Source organism: Heloderma suspectum, chromosome 4 (genome assembly GCF_057233095.1).
Source record: "Heloderma suspectum isolate Gila_16-S chromosome 4, 16-S_ref, whole genome shotgun sequence".
NCBI classification, from domain to species: Eukaryota; Metazoa; Chordata; class Lepidosauria; order Squamata; family Helodermatidae; genus Heloderma; species Heloderma suspectum.
In genome coordinates, this window is record NC_139461.1 from 261232131 (window position 1) to 261257942 (window position 25812).

At 44.0% G+C, this 25812-nt stretch overlaps 1 protein-coding gene across 12 annotated transcripts in view; it reads right to left on the reverse strand.

Moving 5' to 3' along the window:
* The window catches only part of PTPN22 (protein tyrosine phosphatase non-receptor type 22), an 83594-nt gene that overhangs the window by 54256 nt on the left and 3526 nt on the right, over positions 1–25812 (reverse strand). For 8 of the 12 annotated variants that reach the window (XR_014790672.1, XR_014790671.1, XM_084853497.1 and 5 more), the window contains exon 1: positions 17460–17798. Coding sequence is in view for 10 of the 12 variants with exons in the window: in XM_084853497.1 (XP_084709623.1) it covers positions 17460–17546 (87 nt within the window). In the remaining 2 variants the exon portion in view is untranslated. Of the gene's footprint in view, positions 1–17459; positions 18002–25812 lie in introns of those variants that run through there. The other 4 variants (XM_084853499.1, XM_084853492.1, XM_084853495.1 and 1 more) reach the window with 3 other exon arrangements.

Consider the following 25812-nt stretch of genomic DNA (forward strand, 5'->3'; position numbering starts at 1 on the left):
CCCAAATGCCCCAGCCATGGGGAATGCTGGCTGGGGAATGCTAGGAGTTGTAGGACTTTTTTTTCTACGTAAATGTCAGGGTTCCCCTGTCGCCTACTGAATACTCCAACAGCCAAAATTAACACTCAGACAAAAGGGCTGCTTTCCAAGGCTTTAATTCCATTCATCCTAATGAGGCATACAGATGCTAATTGCTTGAGACTCAGAGAAACTACAAAGGAACAGCCATCTAGGGGTATCTAAGGGTTAGGATGTCAGTTGATCTCCGTTTGGGAAAAACACAGCAATTCTCTGAACTTAACAGGTGGGAGGGGAAGCTCTCCCCCTCCCCTGTGATGCTTCTGGGTGCAGCTGCTGACGTCGAGCCAATCAGGCTGAGCGCTGAAGCTCGGCCCCTGCAATCCCTCACTTGTACCTGCGTCTGCGCCTCGCATCTAAAAGTTCAGGTTGTCCCTCCCTTTCCACGCCTGGTTCACTCTTGCTGCCAGGGATGTGAGAAGGGGGGGGTTCACCCTCCAGCTGCGCGTCTCTGAAGTCTGAGAGAGTTCGTCCCCCATGAGTTGTCTCTCTTCCTCAGAATCAGAGCTGCTTTGGGACTCTATGGGCTCAGATACAACCCTGACAGTAAACATGAACAGGATTGCGCCCTTAATTAAAAACACCATCGTGACTACAGATGGAAAATTGAGTTTGGTTCTAATTCCCTGAAGCAAAAAACATTTATTTGGGAATAAGCACCACTATTCTGGCCCTAGCTGCGCCACTGATCCAGCAGCATCCTTACTATTACATCTCCGACATTTACCTCAGGTAGTGGTGCCGATGTACATTTTTTTATTACTGCAGTGATCACAGACAATTACCAGAAGACTTCTGAGGAATTTGTCAAATGTCTTCAAATTGCAGGCCCTGTCATGCCTTGTTTACATTTCTCTCAAATCTTTTGTAGTGTCACATATAGAAATAGGCTGCGTTCAGACATCACTTTAAGCCATGGTGGCTTAATAAGCTATTCACAGTAGCTTATTTTTGAAATAGTCAACAATGCCCCCTCACACGACTGGGGTAATAAGCTACTGTGAGTAGTTTATTAAACTACTGTACATAATCTGAGTCATCCCCCACCCCCGTCCCCCTGCAGTCCTCCCAACCAAGCAGTGGCGCTGTCTCACCCACTGACAACATTGCAGCAGCCTGTTTTAACCTTCCACAATATCCCAATGAGAGAGGAGAGGTGTGCTGTGAAGTACAGGGGCTTAATTCAGTGCTTTCAGCATCGCCCCGACAAGGGTGGTGATGGCTCTAAAGCACTGGAAGTTTGCAGGGTTGGAACCAAATGTCATACACAGCCTCCTCTACTCAGGAGGCACCTGATGCACCATCAAAACCCTGTGCAGTTACCCCAGAGGAGGGAAAATCCTGTGTGCACCAAAAAGGGGGTAGCAGCTATAACAACTTGGAGGCTTGCAACATCAGAACAAAATCTTCAATTGCGCATTTCCTCTCATAGCCATTGCTAGCATAGATGCCTTTATTGTCCAAAATTTATGACAATAAAGTGGAGTTGTGCATTTCGCTCCTGCTTCCCGGAAATTGCTGGCACAGCCACTTTTGTTCACTTTAGCTCTAAAGTGAAATTGTGCAAACCTCCCCCCCACAATACTCATTGCTGGCATGAAGCTTTTATTGGCTATAGCGCTTTAGCGATACAGTGGAGTTGAGCATGTCACCCCCCCACCCCAGACATTGCTGGCAGAGCCACTTCTGTTCACTATACCGGTAAAGCAAAATTTCACAAAAGCAAAATCGCACGTTCCACCCCTTCCACATAACCATTTTGCTTCTTCATGGAAAAGTGACCAGAGAAGGAAAAAGGGGGTGGGAGCTATAACTCCCAGACAAATTGCTGGAATGTGGCAAAATTGCACAGGTGGGGTGCCCTCATGGGGAGCCTTCAGATGCTGTAGTGGATTATTGCCAAAGTGTGCTTCTTCATGGAAAACAGAACAGTTCTTTCCTTATTGCCCTATTTCCCCGCATTTCCCAAGTTTGCACAGCTTCAAAGGAGCAATCAGGGAAGCCTGTCATTGTGTAACTTCGCTGTAACACTTACGCCAAACCGTGGGTTATCAGAGTGGCTTATTTTGGTCAAATAAGCCACTGTGGATTACAAAATTCTTTATGGGCTTATTTAACCCATCATGGGTTATCAAGTTGTCTGAACCCAGTCATAGTTAAACTATATTTTTTTCTTCCTCAAATCCATTCTTCTCATTGTATAGGTAGACCAGGCTGATCTTTGTTCTAACAAAGTGTGTCTTCCCACACTGTCATAACAAAGATATACTATTTTATATAGAATACATAGGAATACGGAGCTATATGTGTATACAATGCAATATAATGTGTATAAAATGTTTTTGGAAGTGTAGCCTCTATATTGTGGAACTCTCTGGCAGAGACAGAAAGCCATACATGCTGTTCTTTGGTTTTAATTGTTGTTTGGTTTGTTTCAATCATATTATTTTATAGATGTTTTATTAGTTTGTGAACTGCTTTTTAACTCATTTGGAAAAAATGGTACATCAGCTGTTGTAAAGAGAGAAAGGAGCGGAGCGGAGTGAGAAAGGAGCAGAAGCGTTTCCCAATCCTTCCTTGTACGTGCACAACTTCACAGCTTTGGGTGAATGAGTTAACAGGGGGTAGAATCAGTGTGCAGTGCACACTTCCACTCCTCTTCCCCTCCCCCCTCCACACATTCATATCCACAAATGTGTTGTCTCAGTAGGGCTACTATAGAACACTTTTGCCAGGAACTGAAAGCCTGTGCGCCATATTTGCCTGAGTAAAATAAACTCAAGACTCAGGACAAGGCTACCAAAAAATGCAGAATGAGGAGCTGTAAGTGAGAAAACAGAAGACTAGATGAGTCAGAAACTCATTACAAGACAGTATCGTGCTCAGCCCTGTGAGAACCATTGAACCAGAAAACTGGAAGAGTCCCAAAGGTCATCTGGCCCAACTCCTTGACTGAGGCGGAAGCCTATAGACCCGCACATTCCTAACAGATTAGCCTAAATTTCTTTCAAGTGACCCTCATGGAGAGATTCATCGCATGCAGCAATGAGCCAAAGAGTCACTGCTGCATGTTGTACAGAGGCAGTACAACAGACCCATAATTGCCCACAGTACATGCCTTCATTTTTTCTTTCCATTGTGATCTCTAGGAGACCGCAGCTCAGATGTCTACAAGCTGTCAGGATTGATTCTGAGCGCAGGGAAATAGTTAGCAGCTCAGATTCAGAAGAGGAGCAGCCAGAACTGGGGGAGGTTTTTTCACAGGCCAGGCAAGTTATCGGTAGGCATGCTTCTCATGTTACCAGCTCCCAGATGGCTGGGCATGAAACCTCATCCTCACCCCCCTCTGTGAGAAACAGCAAGCAGGAGGAGGAGGAGGAGGAGCTTGAGGTCTGCGACCTAAGGGATGCCAGGCGGAGACGCAGAACTAAGAGGGAAACGTCAGGGGTGGAGCGTAGACGTTCGAACCGGTTAGCAATGTGTGAGAGGCTACGCAGGGGAGCAGCAGCCTCCCTCTCTAAGTTAGACAGCTGCCCTTTCAAACTACGGACAACTTTCATTTATTCCCATTTGAATCCCCTGGAGGCATTCCTTTGTAGCCAGGGAGTCTTCGAGGATTTGCATCTGTAATGAACCTGTGAATGACGAATTAAAGGCGTGAGACTGAAGCCCCTCTTTTTGTGTGTTGTGAGTGCTGGAGGAAGGAGGGAGTCAAGAGAACCCTGACGCAACCTGGTACCCCCGACATGTGTTGGACTACAACTCCCATTAGTTCCAGCCAGCATGGCCAATAGTACAGAGTGATGGGAGTTGTCATCCCAAACATTTGGAGGGCATCAGGTTGGGAAAGACTGCCCTAGCCAGACAAAAATATGTAAGTGTACACTGCAATATATGATGGCACCAAACTTTGAATTACAGGCACTCCACCCTCTGCACCCCAGATTACCTTTTGTGACAGCTCCCTTGTGGATTTCCCCTAGAATTTGAGTATAGCAATGCCCTATCATACAATCTTTATGTCTCTGAAAAGTCTATCATCTGGACATAGCCTGAATTGAACATTTTTAACAGTCTTAAAATGTTAAGTGCATGTCTTTTCACTACACAATGGCAGTACATTCACTATTTCACAGCTGGTGCTGTGTGTCGAAGTTCTACCAAAGTGGGAAGGGCCATAGCTCAGTGGTAGTGCACATGTTTTGCATGCAGAAGGTCCCAGGTTCAATCCCCAGCATCTCCAGGTAGGGCTGGCAAAATCCTGCGTGAAACCCTAGAGAAATGCCGCTAGTCAGTGTCAACTCGACAGTACTGAGCTAGATGGACCAATGGACTGACTCAGTATAAGACAGCTTCCTATGAACCTACCCAATACCAAGCAGGCTTGCACAATTTCTGACCCAACAAGCAGAATGTAGCCCATCAGCCAGATATTGTAGCCTTGTCTGCCCAGCGCTCAACAACCTTCCATGGTTTTACAGTCACAAGCAGGCAGCCAAAACAGGAGGTTACCTGGTAGGCCACCGTATGTGGCTGATCATTTTATTTCTTGAGTTTATGTGCCTTTTTCTAGCTGATACTTTCAGAGTGGTGACTAAATTTAAACAACCCCCCCAATAAGATACTATTCTATAAAACCACAATCATTAAACAATAAAACCTATGGGAAGTGCTAAAGTAACAGACTCCACTTAAGAGCATATCAACTGATTACAACTCAGTTAGGATCTTGCAGAGTAAACATTATCCAAAAGAGGGCCATTTTCACCAACAAAAGATGGCAAGGGTGATGGCCAGGCTATTTATTTATTTACATCAAAAAACATTCCCAGGGCAGCATTCAGCAACAATATACAAACGTACAATGGGCAATATCCAACACTGCCCAAGTGCCAGCAGGACCCACCAGCTGAGCAATAGGGATTTAGCCCTTCAGATAAGAATGGGGCATGTCAGTGGAGCTTGCATAACGGAGCTCTGCTGACCTGTTCTGATCCAGAAACTAGCAGTTCACTCATTTCAGGGCTCGTTTTATGAAACACTAAATCCTGATTGCACACGCGGTGGGTCCTGCTTACGCAATGGAATCAGTGAGCATGCAGCTCCTGTTGGATACTACCCTCTATAACCAGCAATAACTATTTTTTTAAATGAACATTTAAAAGCAGCACAAAACCAGTACTCAGAGATTAACAGATCACAATTAACAGGCCTGGGAAGATAAAAAGATATTTGCCTGGTGCTGAAATTACACCAGAGTGGACACCAGATGAGCCTTCCTGGGGAGAGCATTCCACAAGCAGGGCACCACCACCAAGAAGGTCCTGTCTCCAGTCATCAGTGGCAAAAACACTTAGAGAAAGTACTCCAAAGATAATATCAGTATACAAGCAGTCTCATGTGGACTGCATTTGGCCTGGTGGGTCACAAGTTGTGCAGGCCAAATATTTAATTTTCTTGTAGCGCAGCCACACTATGTCATCACTGGGAAATTGCAATTCCCACACTTCACCATGCTAGTGCTGGCAGTTGGCAATGCAATTGCCATGTGGCTGCATCAAGGTCACAGGCACCTATTGATTATAGAAGAATGTACCCTAATATTAAGCTGGTTCTCAATGGTCCAGTAGTATCATATTGAAATGGAGACACTCTCTGTGTGTGAGGGGTGGGGACAGCAAGGGATTAGTACAGAAGTGAGCATTTTGGTGGATAATATATGTCAGTTTACCTCTGAAATGGGTCCACCTAATATTTCTTTAGTCTCCTTACAGTTCAGACCTTGGCCCTTCAAATTCTGTAATAGATAGGCTCCAGCAGGAGCACAATGTCGTCGTCGTCGTCGTCGTCATCATCATCTTAACTTGTATGCCACTTTTCCACACACTGTGCCCAAAACAGTTCACAACACAAGAACAGCAATACAAGAACAAGAAACAAATTCCTTCATGCAGCTGGACAGAAAGGACTTTGCATATGGGTGTGATGTTTTCCCCCACTGCTGGTAAAACAAGTTTCCACTATTTGAATATACCGATAGTCGGCTGAAAACAGAGTACTTGCTTACAGGGGGATAAGCACAATATTTTTACCTCTCCGCAGAAAGAGATGGGGTTCACTTAATATGTATATGAACAACTCAGCCATTGTTCATATACATATTAAGTGAACCATTTAATAGATTGCTAAGACCTTTGCAGAATGAGCACACAGAAACATAAAGATATAAATATTTCTAACATTCTTCTAACAATAAACTATGATACTGGGATATGTTTTAAACTGATAATGCAGTCACCATCCTATACATTTACCTCTTTAAGCATTCTGTATGCAAGTGACTCAGGATGAATGGTCACATAATTAAACAGCATTCATGCAATCTTCTCCACTGTGACCAACTTGTGTGATACTTTGCAGGTAAAATTGATTGTATCCAGGGTCCCAACATGTGCTGGATGGGGTTTCACTTCCCCTGAAGACTCAGGTTCACAGTTTGGGTATACTCCTGGACTTGATCTTTAACCTGGATGCCCAAGTTTTGATGGTGGCCAGGAGTGCATTTGTGTAGCTGAGGCTAATGTGCAAACTGCACCCTTTCCTAGAGATTTCTCATCTGGCCACAGTCATGCATTCTTTAGTTACATCCTGTTTTGACTACTGTAACACACTCTGCATGTGGTTGTGTTGGAAAACTGTTCAGAAACTTCAGCTGGTCCAGAATGCTGGACCAGAGTTGGTTACAGAGAGGATGTGACTCCCTTGTTACAACAGCTTCACTGGCTACCAGTCTGTTTCTGAGCAGAATTCACAGTGCTGCTCGTGACCTACAAAACCCTATATGGCACAGAACCAGGCTACCTGAAAAAAATCCTTCCCCCATACAAGCCTGCCGGGGTCTTAAGATCTTTGGGAGAGGCCCTTCTTTTGACACCACCACTTTCAGAGGCACATTTGGTGATGATGCAAGAGAGGGCCTTCTCGGTGGCTCCTCACAGGTTATAGAACTCACTGCTGAAAGAGGCCAGGTTCACCCCATCTGCTGTCCTTCCGCTGGCAGGCAAAGACCACCTTATTCAAGCAGGCCTTTAGCATGCATGTTGGTCTGTTGGGTTTTTTATTCTGTCGTTGCTGTGTTTTTATTGTATTTTAATGCATTGTTGTATTATGTTTTAATCAAATGTTATTTATTATTATAAGCTGCCTTGAGTTCCAGGAAAATAAGGGTTCCACAGCATGTATTTTTGGTGTGTATACCAAATATCAAGCACTCTAATTTCTGGGGTGTGGGGGGGAAAGCAATCTATTTCCTCCAGAAATGGCATCTGCAATAATTTCTGAACTGAGCATATAGACTGAAGTATAATTAACATCAAGGAAGGTCTTGAGTGTGATCTGACTCACAAAAAAATTGAAACTGTATTGTCAGTTGAGATTTATGAATCCCTTTTCTTGTATATTGTGAACACAGTAGTTTGAAATCATAAAGCTGGAAAAGACCTTTTCAGTTTATATCAATAGCCAAGATCAGAGACAAGAGTTTTAAAAATAGTTGGGTACATTCAGTGTTCCCCTGGATGCAGCAGTGTAGAGGAAATTACATCTGACCTAGCATGTCTGTGTTTACGGTCATCACTTACTAGTGGTTAATTGAAAGAGTGCTAAGGGTACAGAGAAGGCTACTCACTCATGCAAATTGCCCTGGGAAGCAGCAGTTCTCAACACTATTGCAACAAGTCAGAAGTTACTTCCTCTATGATTACCAGATCCACAGAGATCTTTGGTATGAAGGATTTTACAGCTTCTGAACAACTAGGCTTTAATGGCATTAATGTATGAATGCTAGTTCACTCCTCTCGTTTAGACTACTGTAATGCGCTCTACGTGGGGTTACCCTTGAAGACAGTTCGGAAGCTGCAGCTGGTACAGAACGTGGCGGCTCACCTGATTAAAGGCAGCTGCCGGCAACATCACATCACTCCAGTGCTGAAGGAGTTGCACTGGTTACCAGTTGTTTTCCGGGCCAAATTCAAGGTGTTGGTTTTGACCTTTAAAACCCTATATGGTTCCGGCCCAGCCTATCTTAAGGAGAGCCTCCAGCAACACCAGACAGGCCACTTAACAAGATCAGCCTCGGATGGCCTTCTCTCTGTCCCATCAGCCAGGACAGCTAGACTGGTGGGGACGAGGGAGAGGGCCTTTTCTGTGGTGGCCCCCACTCTGTGGAACTCCCTCCCTAAGGAACTCTGTCATGCCCCCTCTTTAATGAGCTTCCGCCGTGCATTAAAAACGTGGTTGTTCAGGCAGGCATTTGGGGTGGGTTAGGGTATTTTAGAAAATGTTTTTATTGTAGAATTTTATTGTTTTAAACTGTTTTATTATATGTTGTACATCACCCAGAGTGGCTAGGTGACCAGCCAGATGGGCGATTAATAAATTTAATAAATAAATAAATAAAATTTAGGGATCAACAAATCCATCAATTTCATTTTCTCTCCATTTCTCATTTGGGTAATCTTAAATTCAGTTGGTCCTGAACTTTGAGAATTTTTTTTTAATTGCATGGAAATGTGTATGCAAAGGCCAAGCCATTGTCTTTGGAATAATAAGATGATTCTGCATGTTACTACAAGATCTATGCACCAGAAGCTGATTTTAATGCCAGATAGGGCTTGTCTTAGTATTAGGCAAAGTGAAACAGCTGCCCAGGCAGCAGACACTGAAACATTGCGGTGTGGTGTTGGAAGATTGTGCTGTGTGTACTATATGGCCTTGCATCCCCTAAGCTAGCCTGCTACCTTCAGGGATGGTGCAGGATGCTGTTTTGTTGTCAGTGTTGAAGTAAGATTCAGCTGTCAGCTCGGTCGGCTTATGGGTGTGCGGCTGCTGGTGTCATCTTGTCCTTTGCCTCAGGCAGCAAAATGTCTTCAGCTGATCTTGATAGCAGGCCTCAGAAAAGGAACGTATGAAGCTAGAGAGTGCGCATCTCTAAGTATTACCTTGAGACTGAGTAACTCCCATAAAACTTGGATTAGGAGGCATGGACAAAACCAGGTCAAAGGGCGGAGCTTCTAGGCAAGTAGAGTCCTCTTTACAAGTTAACCACTGCCAACACTCATTCACTATTACACTTGGAATATTGGCCTGTGGAAACTAGGGCCCCATCTATGCCGGGCTTTTACTCTGGGGCGGGTGCGAGGCAAGGTCCCTTGTGATAGGTGAGGCACTCTCAACTTCGCAGTCATCCGTGGTTTTCGCCCGGAAAAGCGGAGTTCCAAGGAATCGTTTTACTGCGATTTTGGGGGGTTGCTGCGGGTTCCCCCACGGTTGTTGGTCATCTGTTCCTTCCCCGAACTGACTTCGCATTTTACATTGGGCGTGTTGTACACGTGCGTAGTGCTTGCGTCGCTCTGTGACGCCCCTTTACTCCCCCCTTCCCTTCACAGCTGCGCAGTTACAGAGGCACAGAGCAGTGTTTTCATCTATTCAATCACACCTTCACACAGTTTTGCAGCTTCATATCTTCACAATTTCGGCTTAAATTGAAGAACATAGGGAAAACCACTAAACCATTCAGGTATGACCTAAATCATATCCCTTATGAATATACAGTGGAGGTGAGGAATAGATTTAAGGGATTAGACCTGATAGACAGGGTGCCTGAGGAACTATGGACGGAGGTCCGTAACACTGTTCAGGAGGCAGCAACTCAATCCATCCCAAAGAAAAAGAAATGCAAGAAAGCCAAGTGGCTGTCTGATGAGGCTTTACAAGTAGCTGAGGAAAGAAGGGAAGCGAAAAGCAAGGGAGAAAGGGGAAGATATATCCAACTGAATGCAGAGTTCCAGAGAATAGCAAGGAGAGACAAGAAGGCCTTCTTAAATGAACAATGCAAAGAAATCGAGGAAAACAACAGAATGGGAAAGACTAGAGATCTTTTCAAGAAAACTGGAGATCTCAAGGGAACATTTTGTGCAAAGACGGGCATGATAAAGACAGCAGGGACCTAACGGAAGCAGATGAGATTAAGAAGAGGTGGAAAGAATACACAGAAGAACTATACAGGAAAGATCTGAATGTCCCTGATAGCCATGATAATGCACTCACTGAACTTGAGCCAGACATCCTCGAGAGTGAAGTCAAGTGGGCCTTAGGAAGCATTAGTAACAACAAAGCTAGTGGAGATGACAGTATTCCAGCTGAGCTATTTAAAATCCTAAAAGATGATGTTGTTAAAGTGCTGCACTCAATATGCCAACACATTTGGAACACTCAACAGTGGCCACAAGACTGGAAAAGGTCAGTTTACATTCCAATTCCAAAGAACGGCAATGCCAAAGAGTGTTCAAACTACTGTACAATTGCGCTCATTTGACATGCTCAAAATCCTACAAGCTAGGCTTCAGCAGTATGTGAACTGAGAACTACCGGAAGTACAAGCTGGGTTTCGAAGAGGCAGAGGAACTAGAGATCAATTCGCCAACATTCGCTGGATCATGGAAAAAGCAAGAGAATTCCAGAAAAATGTCTATTTATGCTTCATTGACTATGCTAAAGCCTTTGATTGTGTGGATCACAACAAACTGTGACAAATTATTAAAGTGATGGGAGTACCAGACCACCTTACCTGTCTCCTGAGAAACCTGTACGAGGGTCAAGAAGCAACAGTAAGAACCAGACATGGAACAACTGATTGGTTCAAAATTGGGAAAGGAGTACGACAAGGCTGCATATTGTCACCCTGCTTATTTAACTTATATGCAGAGTACATCATGAGAAACGCTGGGTTGGATGAATCACAGGTCGGAATTAAGACTGCCGGGAGAATTATCAACAACCTCAGATACGCAGACGATACCACCCTAATGGCAGAAAGCGAAGAGGATCTAAAGAGCCTCTTGTTGAGGGTGAAAGAGGAGAGTGCAAAAGCTGGTTTGAAACTCAACATTAAAAAAACGAAGATCATGGCATCTGGCCCCATCATTTCCTGGCATATAGAAGCAGAAGAAATGGAAGCTGTGACAGATTTTATTTTCTTGGGCTCCAAGATCACCTCAGACGGTGACTGTAGCCATGAAATTAAAAGACGCTTGCTCCTTGGGAGGAAAGCTATGGTAAACCTAGACAGCATAGTAAGAAGCAGAGACATCACCTTGCCGACAAAGGTCCATCTAATCAAAGCTATGGTTTTCCCAGTAGTAATGTATGGCTGTGAGAGCTGGACTATAAGGAAGGCTGAACGCCGAAGAATTGATGCTTTCGAACTGTGGTGCTAGAGAAGACTCTTACGAGTCCCCTGGACTGCAAGGAGGTCAAATCAGTCAATCCTAAAGGAAATCAACCCTGACTGCTCATTGGAAGGACAGATACTGAAGCTGAAGCTCAAATATTTTGGCCACCTAATGCGAAGAGAAAACTCTCTGGAAAAGACCCTGATGCTGGGAAAGACTGAAGGCAAAAGGAGAAGGGGACGGCAGAGAATGAGATGGCTAGATAGCATCACCGATGCAATGAATATGAACTTGAGCACGCTCTGGGAGAGAGCGCAGGACAGGAAGGCCTGGCGTGCTATGGTCCATGGGGTCACGAAGAGTCAGACACGACTGAACAACAACAACATCTTCACAATAGTTGTGGACTCAGTACCCAAGGGCCGGGGGGGGGGGTGTCTTTGGGAAGGAACAACAGCACTCCAGCCACCATTTCAGAGCAATGGCTAGGCACGTAGCACTCACGCTTGTGAATGCGAACCATCACGAGAGTCTCTCAGGCTGGGGAACTGACAAACTGATGGTGCAGAAATGAAAGAGCACAAAACACTCACTTTTTACCTAAAAAGGGACAGAAGGACACAGCAGAGCCCCTCAAATACAAAACAGCCACTGAAGTGTCACACTCCCACACTCATGGGACTGCACAACTGCGTATTTCTGTAAAATGGCCAAAAAAAGAGGGCACGGCGAGTCTGTAAGGGAAGAGCACAGTACATTGCGAGTGTATTGCAGGGCATGCTGACTCGAAGCTGCATTGCTGTGCAGTTGCGACGGGGTGGAGGGTCAAAGCGGTGCCATATAGATGCGGCCTAGAAGTCAGCTATGTGAATAATTCAGGTTTTCATATGGGTGTGCAAATGGATTCACTCTTTCCTTGTAGAAGACAGAATGGGGAGAGCTAGCTCTTGGGAAATGTCTGTCTGCACTCTCAATTCCATTTAAATTCCCTGCCGCTGTCAAATGAGGGAAGGCCCTGGCATTATTCTGATACCCAGCGAGGCAGTGATGAGCATCAGTTCAACAGCCATATCAGATGCCAAATTTCACCAAGCCCCCATTTGCATACGCATTTTACAGTATAACAACCATAAAGCATATGGGTTGTTATACTGTAACAACTCCATGGGGGAAACTGAACGTGTAAAGTAACTGTCAGCACAGTTGCTTTCTACCATCCAAATGTAAAGTCCCCACCAATGCCCATGCTTGAAAAGTAGGCTCACACTGGTATGGGTTTGGGAAACTATAGATGCTTCTGGATGACTACCACAAAGACATTTATTTTGTAGCTAAACCTGTATTAGGGATTAGCCCTGTTCTGTCGCCATTGTGCATTATCTAATCCTCACGTTAACAGGTTATCAACTGGAAGCATGTTGCTCTGGGCATCATTAGAGCTGCTAGGAATGGGAAAGTCACTCTGCATTGGGATAGAAAGAGAGAGGCCATGCCTAGGAGCATCAGTCCAAGCCTACATAATGTCAAGATTCCCTCCCACACCAGATCCATTAGAAATGGTGCTCATCTCCCACTCTATTCCAGGTTTGGGAGAACAATAGCTGAAGAAACCACTTGGTAGTGGAAACAGAGTAGATGCAGTGTGGGTTACGCCACTCAGAGCTGAGCTCACATGCTCCACTAGTGCAGCACTTTGTGGACCCATGGCAGGGACTGGAGGAGCCTCTCACACTTTTGTCTGTCCACCCTCTCCATCCAGCCTTCATGAGAGCTCACCATCTTTCTAGCCTCCTGATATGTTTTTTTTTTTTTTTTCTGCAGCTGATGGTCTAGGAGTGGAGGGAGTATATATATATTTTTTAAAGGAGGCATCTAAGGACATAAGAAGAGCCGTGCTGGATCAGACCAAGGGTCCATCTAGTCCAACATTCTGTTTACACAGTGGCCAAACAGCTGCCCATGGGAAACCCATAAGCAGGACATGAGCGCAACAGCACCCTCCTGCCCATGTTCCCCAGCAACTGGTGTATATAGGCTTACTGCGTCTGATACTGGATGTAGCATAGAGCCATCAGGATAGTAGCCATTGACAGACTTCTCCTCCAGGAATTTGTCTAACCCCCTTTTAAAGCCATCCAAATTGGTGGTCATCGCTACATCTTGTGGTAGCGAATTCCATGGTAAGATGCTCCTCTATGCGCTGTCTGTAAAAGGGCACTTATATGCATAGTAACAGTTTATTAAAAACAAACACAGGTGAAATTAAAAGGATTTCCGCATATTTTGTCAGCTTCAATTGAGAGTAACTGGAGGGTCAATGAAGGTAATGGCAGAGGTGCAGGTGAGGAAAAAAACACACAGGGGCCACATCTCCCACATCAAAAACCGTGCCTCAAAATGAGGTAGGAAAATAATAGTAGTCTAGGAGTGAACAGAAGCTAGATCTGGATCTGCTGGCAGATCTCTGGTTGATGTGCAGTACATCGGGAAGGATTTCTGATTCCCAATTGTTTAACAATACTAGCAACAAATGACACACACCCACACCCTGCCCTAAATTATACTGCTGAAGTGAAGAAAGATAACCAGGAGTGGATTTTTTTGTGGAAGGACTAGGAGCTTCTTGTGTTCAGTTGTGGTACTCAAAACAAATTCCTGGGTTTTAATTCTAAGCGTGTGCCTTTTGCACCAGGCTCCAGTTGGTGGATCTTGAGGTTCTGGTAAAAAGCAAGGTAGATCCCCCAAGCCTGAAGTCTGCCCACTCCTGGTCAATTCACACAACTTATATCGTTATATGCTACGATTGCATATAAAGATAGGGAAAAAGCAGCACTTGGGAAAGAACAGGACAAAAATAAGGAAAATATAGGAATGTACCCATTTGGAATTAATATTGTCTGGATTCTCAGAAATAAGTGAGTGAGTGACTCAATCATGTCAATACCATTCAGGATAGTATGAAAGGAAATACTGACAATGAAGAAAGGACATATCTCCTTTTCCCCTCCAGTTGCCTGTAGCCCTCCCTGCCTGGCAAAGAGTTCTTATCAGGTCTGGCCCTGACATGCTTGCCAGGAGGGGGCAGGGAGAGTTGTTTCACACCAGAGGCTCTTCAGGCATTTTCACAAGCAATGTGAAAAATGTTTTTTAGTCTGGAATGAGTCACTTGTGGATGTTGTTAAAAACAAAAAACAAAATTAAGCCACTTTTAATTCTAGTAGCCAACACAGATTTTTCATTTGAACTAGAAATGGGGGAAATACATCCCCTGCAAAAAAAATTACACACACAAAATTAGAGTAATTTAAAGTCAACATCAGGGCTGGCCCAATACACTTTGCTGCCTGAGGCAAAGAACAAGATGGTGCCTCCTCTCATCCCATGTACAAAAGCTGACTGGATTGGCAGTCGAAGCTTTCTTTAACACTGTTGATGGGACAGCATCCTCCACCGCACCCAAAGGCAGCAGGCTAGCTTAGAGGGCACACAGCAGGTTGCTTGACACACAGCTCTCTTCACAAACACCTTGCTGTCACCTCCCAACATCTGCTGCCTGAGGTTGCCTGATGGTAGGGGTAGCCCTGATCACAGCTCTGTCTCTAAAATTAAATTCTTCTCTCCCCTGTCACTCTGACTTGGCCTCTCTCTGTGGGCACAGAACATTGGGAGGCAGTATACAATATCACACGATCACCACAGCACACCATGGCTTATTAAGCCACAGTGGGTTACACTGCATGCTGCCACCTTTTTTGAATATTCACCCCCAGCATGAGGTCACCATGGTTTGCCAACAACCCCAGGGAGCAGGGGTTGTTGGAAAGGGAAACAACCCTCAAATAACCCTAAAACAGACCATGGATTATAGAGGTTGTTTCCCCCTCCAACAACCCCTGCCGCCCAGGTTCGGATGACATGGCAAACCATGGCAACCCCTCGCTGGGGTCTGAATATTCAAATTGGCCAACGACACAAGTCGCAAGCCACCGTGGGTTTAATAAATCATGGTGGGCTATGATGATCATGCAAACGGCCCAGTGACTCTCACTGTCAAGAATAGCCTGTGCCTAATACCACTAAGGGGAACTAGACAGGTTTGTTTCCAAAGACAAAATGCTAATTTCTAGCACTTTGATATCTCTCAGTGACAATATCTGGTTTCAGTTGCAAAATTCCCTTTTCCCCTTTCAGCAGTACAGAAGCAACTCTGGGTGCTTCCAGACAGAGGGCTCCTAGCACTACCGGTCAAAAGGCATTATGCAACTTTGCTGTCTTTTTCTCCTTAATGGACTTTCTGGGTGTTTCCAGACGAGGTTTTTCATGTGCAGTCATCCTGCCTCAGTCACAGAATTTTACGAGGGAGTCCAGACACCAACATCCCCCACTCGTAACCCTCCCAAGTTTTCCCATTACTTCTTCCATCTTTTTTCTTAAATCCGTTAAGGAAGGAAAGGTGGAATAACTGCACAATGCCTTCTGATTCTTAGCACTAGGATCCCTCCGCTGAGAATGAGAAGTACCCTCTGTGGCAAGAAGAAATTTTTAAAATTTAATGGTGTTTTAATGCATCTGTTTTATTCTTTTAATCAGATTTTATCTATGATTATAAGCCACCCTGGGTGCCATTTTTCTTGGTCGAAATGCAGTGTACAAATCAAAAAAATAAATAAGGAAAAAAACAGAAGATGTGGTGGGAGAACACAGGAGGAATACAAATGGAAGATGACATCTAGACATCCCATAAAATTCCATGGATGAAGCAGGGCAATTATACAATAAAAACCTGATCTAGAAGCACCTTCTGTCTTCACAATAGCCTAAAGGATGTTTATGCTCCCAACACCAATTTGGAATCTAGGAAGTGTTCTGGGGTGCACACTATAGGTGGCACTGGCCTTTTGGACTTCACTAGAAGAGCTCAGGATGTATCCTACAGCACACCCAGAGCTGCTAGCGCTCCTCAAAACACAGTTTGGTAAACCATTGTTTTATTGGGACTACTGACCAGTTGCCATTCTGACGAAGGCTACACTCATTCCCACCATGCTGATCTCTCTACCTTGGTGATATCTCTTTGGTGTTTCTTTTTATCCCTTAATGACCCCTCTAGCCAAGAATATCAGTGATCGTTTTGACATGGCCCTTGATCCTTTAAGAGTTTCCAAGCTTTATTTTTTTATTTTTAAGCCCTTCTCTTCCTTTGGTTTTTTTTATGGGTGGGGCAGGCAGGGAGAAATGTCACAATGCTGGTAGAAAACTGCTTACCGTTCAAAACACAATCCATGAAATGAATTGAATAATTACTTTCTAAACCACTTTAAACTTGCATATTCCATGAAGTAGCTAGCAAGAAACCTGTTTTTACACACACACACACACTTAAATTATGGGAGAAAAAGTAGGGAGGCCTTAATGAGATCTACAAGCCTCGCTCCCAATTTTAGCCAAATCATGGGCCCCCATTGCGTTCTAGAAAGGGGTACTAAGAACAGGGCTGAATTCAGAAGCTGGCATTATTGGGGACCTGTCAAGGCACACCACTGGTCCCTCTGGGCCTGCTCCTCCTTGCTGTTGTTGCCTCTTCACCTGCCCTTGCCCTTTCCAAGGAGAAGGAGCAGTAGCCCTCACTTGCCTTTCCTTTCCTTCTGAGCAATAGTACGGATCAGGCCCAAGGGACAGAGCAAATAAACAGGCACTGACAACAGTGGCAAGGAGGTGAGCCCACTCAGGGAGAGTTCTCCATTAAGGGCACTTTGCCTAAGGGTCACCCAAAACCTAGAGTCGACACTGGCTAAGAAGGCAATCACCAAAAAGGACTGCCTCTGCTCTAGCCCACCTGTAATACAAGCACTGTTTTCCTCTCCCCATGTTAGCAGTGAAATGAGACCAAATCATTTTGCAAACAAAGCAGTTAATACTGCAGTTAATACAGTTACACATGAAGAAACAGGAAGAACCGCGTTTGGAAACTGTAAAGTCGTCTAAGATCCAAGCAGTTAAAAATCTTCCCTATCCACTGCCTTCAATGTCAATTACTTACATGCTAGAAAACTTAATGTAATAATTAAGCTACAATCATTAAGCTGCAGGTTGCTACAATAGTTGGGCTTTTCTCCTTAGAACCCCAAAATATTGCTGCACATTACTTACCAAAAATTCATTGGTGAACTCCTCTCTGTTGAGCTTTCTGCTTCTGGCCCTTTCCAGGTTTTGCATGATAATTTCTCGCTGATCCATGCTGTACAACCAGGTGAAGCTGAACTGTCAGAGATAAAGACGGACATGACAAGTGCATGCTACAGTGGAAACAACAACCAGTGCGGAAGGTTCCTGTTGAAGTTTGTGGTTTACTTAGTTCATCACAAGACCTAAAGGAAATTAGTCTGTATGTAGCAGCGACATTGGGGAAATTAAAAGAATTATTCCTCGCTGGGCCCTAGTGCCTCCTTTTACGAGAATGAAATTACATCGTTTTTCAACATTGATCCTGCTGAATGCACTGCTCAGTTTTCTCCAAGATCAGATTTCCACCAGGTAATTCTCTAAAGTAATTTCCAGTTGACCAGGAGGAAACAAACTCCCATTAAAATCAGCAATAGAAAAGATATATCAAGTCCCAGATATATGCCACTTTACACGATTGCTGTTCATTACCAATGCTGTCTTCTTCATTCACTAGTCTGAAATATTTCTGTCTTGATAAGCAGCCTTCTCTGATTTAAAAAAGACCAAAAAACCCCTCCCTCCTCATTCATCCATCGCCCCCAAAGGAGGTGGCTTAGTTTCTCAAATGCATTTGTCACGCCTCAGCCCTAAACCTTGCCAGAAAAGTCAAAAATATTCAGACACTGCTGCTCTTTCACACGGCCCAGGATGAACTTTGCAAAGCCGCAGCACCATCAGACGTTTATGTTAGTATGTTAAAGTTCCACAGGGGTCAATGAATAAGAGACTAGGCAGTTCCTGGAATGCAAGCTATTTGAGTGACTCTACTATGAGCATCCACACACGCTCCAGAAGGTCTTTATGCAATTACTGCTTTTGGAAAACTAAGTAAAAAAACAGAATCCTAATGATCCTCCCTCCTACTTAATTCACAAAATATTGTGCAGGAAATCCAAAATCTCTCTGTCAAAGCGGAGCTCTGCCCCCAGCTGTTTCTTGGCTGACATATGTCAAGGATGAATAAGTGCAGTTTCTCATGTGCTGTGAAACAGATCCCATTGTCAAAACAGAATCCAAATAAGGCAACTTTTATTCTTCCAAGTTGGCTTTAGTCATGGCTGGAGGATTGACACAAGCAAGTACTTATCAACATGATAGCACCTTCTTTGCTTAGGAATGATTAGAACATCCCACCTATTCCTACGCATTCTTTTCAGCAGTGAAAATCAAATCAAACCGTTTCCATTTATCCTTGAAGAACAAAAATGTAAGCTGGCTTTTTGACTTACTAATTATTTTGGCATACATAGAATGGATTCCACTTCACATAATGAATAATATACATCACTCAGACTGTGGGCAAAGACCCAGTGCATTGTTGTTTGAGTGCATCATCATTTTAGCCCCTCTGTTACAAACCCCTATGTTTTACATCTCTTAGGGCACAATCCTATGCACATTTAGACAGAAAAAAGTCCTACAGTTCCCAGCATGCTCCAGCCAGCATGCCCCATGCTGGCTGGGCATGCTGGGAGCTGTAGAACTTGTTTCTGTCTAAACTTGCATAGGATTGTGCTCTTAGTCTAACCTACCTTACAGGGTTGCTATGAATATACCATGAGCAGGGGAAAAGGACATATACACTATCCTAGCTTCCTTGAGGTACGGGTAGGATAAAAAATATAATTAACAATAATTAAAATTGGTAGCCTACTTTCGGCTGTTACACACCTATGGCTGCTAATTCTCTGCTAATCAAGTTAGTACTGTAGTTTTCCTCTTGCTTGCCAGACTCTGTATTTTGGTCTCTGTGTGACTGGTTTTAATCACACATTTGCTGCTACATATCTGCAGTCTCAGAAAAAACACCAGAATGCAAGACATGGGGTTTGAAACTGGATTTACAGGTGCAGACTTGATGTGGTAGACTCTGAACCTATGAAATACCTGACCAGGTATAATGCTTCCTTGTAGGATCAGACCTCCAACAAGAAAGAATTAGTCCTCCCAGAATCAGATATTTCCAGGCAGGCCAAGAGTCAAACTCTACATTACAGAATGGTTTGAAACATCTGACTAGAAGGCAGGACTATGGGTGTGTTTCCACAGGATCAGCTTCACTTTGTTTGCAACTGTGTTGCAATGTTTCCCCAATCGCGTCTTCTCCTTTTCCTGTTTCCACAGCCCTTAAAGACCCAGGATATCATCACTGTAGCCTGGGGCTCTGTGTTGTTTCCACTGACCTCTAATGGAATTATTTCCTTGATGGCTGGGTGGAGTCTGAGTGGAGTCTGGGGTGAGTCTGATTACCTTATCAGTGTTCCTGCCTCCTCTGCCATGCTTCCAGGACAACGGAATGAGAAAGTAATGGAGGAGTACGGGATTTTTAAAAAGCAATCAGCTTTGCTGTGAAGAGAGGCTTCCCCCCGCCCTTTCTCCTTTCCCCTGAAAGTCCAGATGCACCTGCATTTCAGGAGCAAGCCTCATTGAGCACAATGAGACTTACTTCTGAGTAGACACACATATGCTTGAGCTGGGAAAATGCAGGGGGAGAACACAAAGAGGGAAACCAGCCCCCATTTTAACCCAGAGGACCTCATTGACCACAATGGAAGGTACTTCTGAGGAGACAGTAATGGGTTTGTTGTGGGAAAGAGAGCAATAAACACAAAGACAGAAACCAGCCCCCATTGTAACCTGGAGGGTATCTGTAAGGAAGTTGTGAAGTACTTCCTTCCTAAGGCAATTCATCGGAGCCTCATAATCCCGCTTGGTCGCTTAATCGTACTTAAGGAATTGGACTTTAAGGCATGCCATTTCAACTGAGGGGGAATCTCTGTAAGTTCTGATGTGAGCATTCAAAGGCAAGCCTCACTGAGCACAATGGGAGTTATTTCTAAGGAGACACTAATGGGTTTATTGTGAGAAAGAGATGGAAACCAGCCCCCATTTTAACGCACAGGATCTCTATATGGAAGCTGTGAAGGAGTTACATCCTAAGGCAATGGGCCAGAACCTCGACATCACACTTAATCACATTTAAGGAATTGGGCTTTGATATGTGCTATGTCAATTGAGGGGCTTCTCTGTTATTTCTGTGATCATTGAGAGGGCAAACTTCATTCAACACAATTGGAGAAAACACCCCTTGACTGGGGTCATGGGCTGTTTTCTGGTGCTTATTTTCAATTATGTTTTAAAAGTTGGTCCCTCGGCATCCTGCTCCAAAACGGCGATGAAACTTCCAGAAAACGGGAGGGAAAGGGTTGGGTCACTGAGGTCAAAGCAACACACCCACAAAGGCCGGGCTACACACCCCATGGGCAGGACTACAATACCAAACCTGGTGCAGTTGTGGAAACAGGTCAATAATGGAGTTGAAGTAAGCTGGAAAAGTCGGACTATAACCAGTCTCAGAAGAAGCGGGTTTTCCACGTTAAAATGTGGAGCTGGTGCTAAATGGCCACGACGTCATGGAAACACAGAGATCTCACCGTGCAGCCAGGTAGGAATAAATTGCTGGTGGAAACACAGCCTGTGTTTACCGTGTTAATCCCATAAAATACAGTTCAGCTTTAAAAGAATGGCAAAGTACTTTTTTTTGAGACAACAAACAAAACTACTATAAGAACCGTGAGTGACCAATCACAAGCGCATGATAAATGCCTTGTGTAGAAACATCGAATAAAAAGGTCTTTTCCTAGTCCGGAGAAGACCATGACATAGATGCCAGGAAATCTCTCTGGAGCGGGCATTCCACAGACAGGGTGCTTCCACTGAAAAGGCCCTCTCTCTTGTAGCTACTTACCTCATATAAGTAAAGTGATTTATTTATATATTCTACTCCTCTTTCTATAAGGTACTCAGAGTAGTTTCACAGCATAAGGGCACGATTCTATCAGGATAGTTGTCTGCCTCCGAACTTGGAGGCGGTCAACTATCTAATGCAAGGCGGGGGAGCCCAGAGGGGATCCTCTCCACCATGCTCTGGCCGCCCTGCATTTGCAGCTAGACAGCTGATTCTGGTTGTCTAGCTGGGGACCTTGGAGTGGGAAGGGGGGAGGCTGCACAACACTTCTGCAGTTTCCTCCCCTCCCTGCCCCCAGGAACGCCCCCTTTTCGCCCACTCCACACTGTGGAGACAGGGAAGAACCGTGCTGCCTACGAGGTGGAGGGGAGCGTGGTTTGTGGGAACCAAGCTCAGTTCCCAGGCTCCAAGCTCGGTTCCCAGAAACCAAAAAATCCTATGGCCATGTAGACGCTGTCTAGCAGCCATAGGATTGCTCTCCCTGAAACACAGAAAATATATATCAAAATATATATTCACAGGTAAAAATATTTTCCCAAGTTTTTTTAAGTCTATAGAATGCAGTAATTATATGCTTAGTTTGAAATTATACGCATAGCATTGTCAAATGTTTCTAGACTCAAATCTGACACTTATCCTCCAATTCTTTGGCATCCTTGGTGGAAGACATACAATTCTGAATGACTGGAGTGAAATCTGGAGTGACTGGAGTGAAATCTGTACATGATGTAAATCTAGTTTCAGATCAGTCCATAAACAACTGTTGATACAGAAAGGAGAAATTTAATATTGCGGAGCTGACTTGCATCACTAGCAGAGAACAGAGGTTGATTGCAGGCTTTTAAGAAGGTCTTGAAAACGTATTACTTTATTGTGACTTTCTCTTGATGACTGCTGTTGTTGCTTGTTACTGCCATTGTTGTGGTCGTGGTTGTTGCTGGTTTTATTGTTGGCTTTTATTGTTTTTTATGTTTTTATCGCTTTTTAATATTTTAATTGTTCTTATGTATTTTATTGCTGTTAGTTGCCTCGGGAGGGCTTCTGCCCTGAAAGGTGGCCAATAAATGTTATAAATAAATAAATAAAGTAAGTTTTGTGTGATGCACCTACTCAATGTATAAGATCATGTAAGTTTCTGATAACATGATTTTTCTAATAGATGGTTTTGCAGCATTTCGTAGGACAGATAAAGAAAAGTCAACCATAGAAGGGACGAGCACTACAGTAACCTGTGTCTATGATGTAAAAACCTACAGGTTTAACAAAAAGTACTGGTGCCGGGGAAGTTCCCAAACATCTTGTGATATTTTAGGAGACACAGAGAAGTTTGTAAAGTGGAACTATAAAAACAGATTATCACTGTTGGATGTTAGGAGCGGAATCTTTTTGGTGACCATGAAGCACCTGACTGCTAATGATTCAGGAACGTACTGGTGTGGCGTGGACAAACCCTATGCTGATGTAATGACTGCAGTGGAACTGAAGGTAAATAAAGGTAAGGTATCATATGAGTCTCATAACTGCCTTTATTGCCATGATGCCAATAGAAAAAAGGATCTTGTTGCCAGCTGTAGTTGTAACTGATTATTTATTCTTGAACAAGCACCAGTTGTATTCCAGCAGAGCCAAAAAATGTGAGAATTGATTAACACAATGTTGTCATTCCAGTTACATATATGGGTGGCCACGGAGGCTATCCTTAGAGTGATTTGGGGCTTGCTTAAGAGAAACTCCCAGTGGCGTGTGCCCTTACAAGCACAATCCTATACAGCTTGCCTGTAAACCATGGATCATATGGTGTGTTCTGGGTGAGATCTGAAAGCATATAGAAATATATAGCGGTCACTGGATTTTTGCTACATCATAGTAACATGAGCATCATATAGTCCAGGGCTAATGGCGCCTCTGGAACCATCACTGGCAAATAGCACTGATATACCATACAAACCATGTGGCCCAAAGCACTCACTGTTCTCACTGTGTTACAACTGCAGTTGCAGTGTGCCAACCAACTAAATGAGTGTGGAACAGAAACACATTTCAGAAGCCTTTATTCCTACCCTCACTTCATAAACTATTCTAATAGGTCCCTCCCTGGTTGTAATAAGAATATATTAATTTTTAAATCAAGAACTGGTGTATTATTAAACCTACATATTAAAATCAATAATTATTATTCACTGCTTGCAGAGCTAATAATAAGAGTAATTTCTATGGTATTTTTCAGGGTAAAGAGTGTATTAGTATTATTCATAGCACAAGATCCAGTGAAGTGATCTAATAATATCCCAACAGGCAGGGCCAAGCATCATTTTTTCGGGCTCAGTACAAACTTGTAAACACAGGCCCCCTCCCACACACATACTATGATCCCATTCCATTCATATAATTTCATAACTCATGAAATAAAAGTTTGTTTTAATGCAAAAATTACACTTTTGACAGTTCTGAAATTACACCAAAGTCTACACTGAAGCTTTTCTACCATGTCCCAAAACACACACACAAACATGTTTTCCTATTTTTGTTTAATATAACATCCAGCCTGAAGAAGCATCCTATAAAGCTTGCTGACTCTTTTGTAATGTTTTGGTAACTCCAAACAATGCAGTCTCTTGGTATCTTTTCTTTCTTGTTGGAGGTCTGACATTTGAGACGTCCACGAAAAATATGCCCACCAATATCTTCTGTCACTGACTTTGCTAGCTTCCTCATTTCTTCAAAGTCATGAGACATGACATGAGAAAGAGCAATTCTTTGACAGAGTCCATTATGTTTTTAGACCACAAGCCTGGATCTTTGAAAACACATGGATCAGGTAGTATAGCATTTAACTCCTGTTGCAGAACTCAGAGTCAGGGAGACCACGGAGTGAAGGAAAAAGAGTTTCTTTATTTAACGCACGGGCTTAAGGCTGGAATCATTTCCAAAGAGCCAGAAGCCCCGATTTACATCAGCACATTGTTTTTATAGATATTGTGACACATAGGAAACGGCTCCTCCTCTCCCTCCCGTGTGGGGTTGCAGTCCTCAACATTTCTTCTCCTAGCACCATTGTTTATAATACAAGAAATGGGTTATAGGGTAGCCATGATAAGCAGAGAACAAAAGAGAACAAGATATACAATTCTATGACCTTAGCCTTTGTTGACAAGATAAGAAATTCCTGTGTCTCGTCAGCTTACAAACATATATTTCAGAAAGCAAGAGCTCAGCAAGAACATGAAGCATGAGGCTACTTAGTCTGACCCCGGATATGGCTGCTACACTCCAAGGGGGAAAAAAACCCAGGGAGAAAGCAGATTAACTAGAAGCTTAGCTTCACTAACTAGGGGGGTGTTTCCACCAGTGATTTACTCTGAGCCAGCTGCGTGTTGAGGTCATTAGGGATACATGACATCGTAGCCATCCAGCAGCCACCTCAGCGATTATCAGGGAAAAACCAGATTTCTTGAGATTGCTTAAAGTCCGATTCTTTTCTTTAACTTGGGTTCTCCCCGGTATAGTTGTTGTAAGCCCCAACTCTCGCATTGACCTCGGGTATGCAAGCCCTGCCCAGGGGTGTGCCTTTCACCATGACCCCGGTCAAGGGGTGTTTCATCCCATTGTGCTGAATGAGGCTTGCCCTCTGAATGAACACAGACATTACAGAGAAGTCCCTCAACTGACATGGCACATTTTAAAGGCCAATTCCTTAAGTGCGATTAAGCGTGATCTCAAGGCTCCGATTCATTGCCTTAGGAGGAAGTAACTACTTCACAGCTTCCTTATAAAGATTCTGTATGTTAAAATGGGGACTGGTTTCCATCTCTTTTCCCACAACAAACCCATTAGTGTCTCCTCAGAAATAAGTCCCATTGCGGTTAATGAGGCATGCCTTTGAATGCCCACACCAGAACTTACAGAGTTCTGAATGCCCCTCAATTAAAATGGCACATTTTAAAGCCCAATTCCTTCAGTGATTGGGCTTTAAGCATGATCTCCAGGCTCCGATTAATTGCCTTAGGAAATAAGTACTTCACAGCTTCGTTATAGATATCCTGCGGGTTACATTGGGGGCTGGTTTCTGTCTTTGTGTATCCTGCTCTCTTTCCAGCAACAAACCCATTACTGTTTCCTCAGAAGTAACTCCCATTGTGGTCAATGAGGTCCTGCAGATTAAAATGGGGACTGGTTTCCGCCTTTGTGGTCTCCCCCCCTTTCCCAGTGTGTCTACTCAGAAGTAACTCCCATTGTGCTCAATGAAGCTTGCTCCTGAAATGCAGATGCATCTGAACTTTCAGGGGAAAGGGAGGTGATGGGGGGTAAGTCTCTCTTATTGTGCTAAATCGTGCTGAATTTGTGTCTGGCTGTGACAACAGACTGGATGAGGGCAAATAAACTGAAACTCAGTCCAGACAAGACTGAGATGCTGTTGGTGGGTGGTTCTTCTGACCGGATGGAGGGTGCTCAACCTGTTCTGAATGGGGTTGCACTTCCCCTGAAGGAGCAGGTTCGTAGCTTGGGGGTTCTCCTTGAGCCATCTTTGTC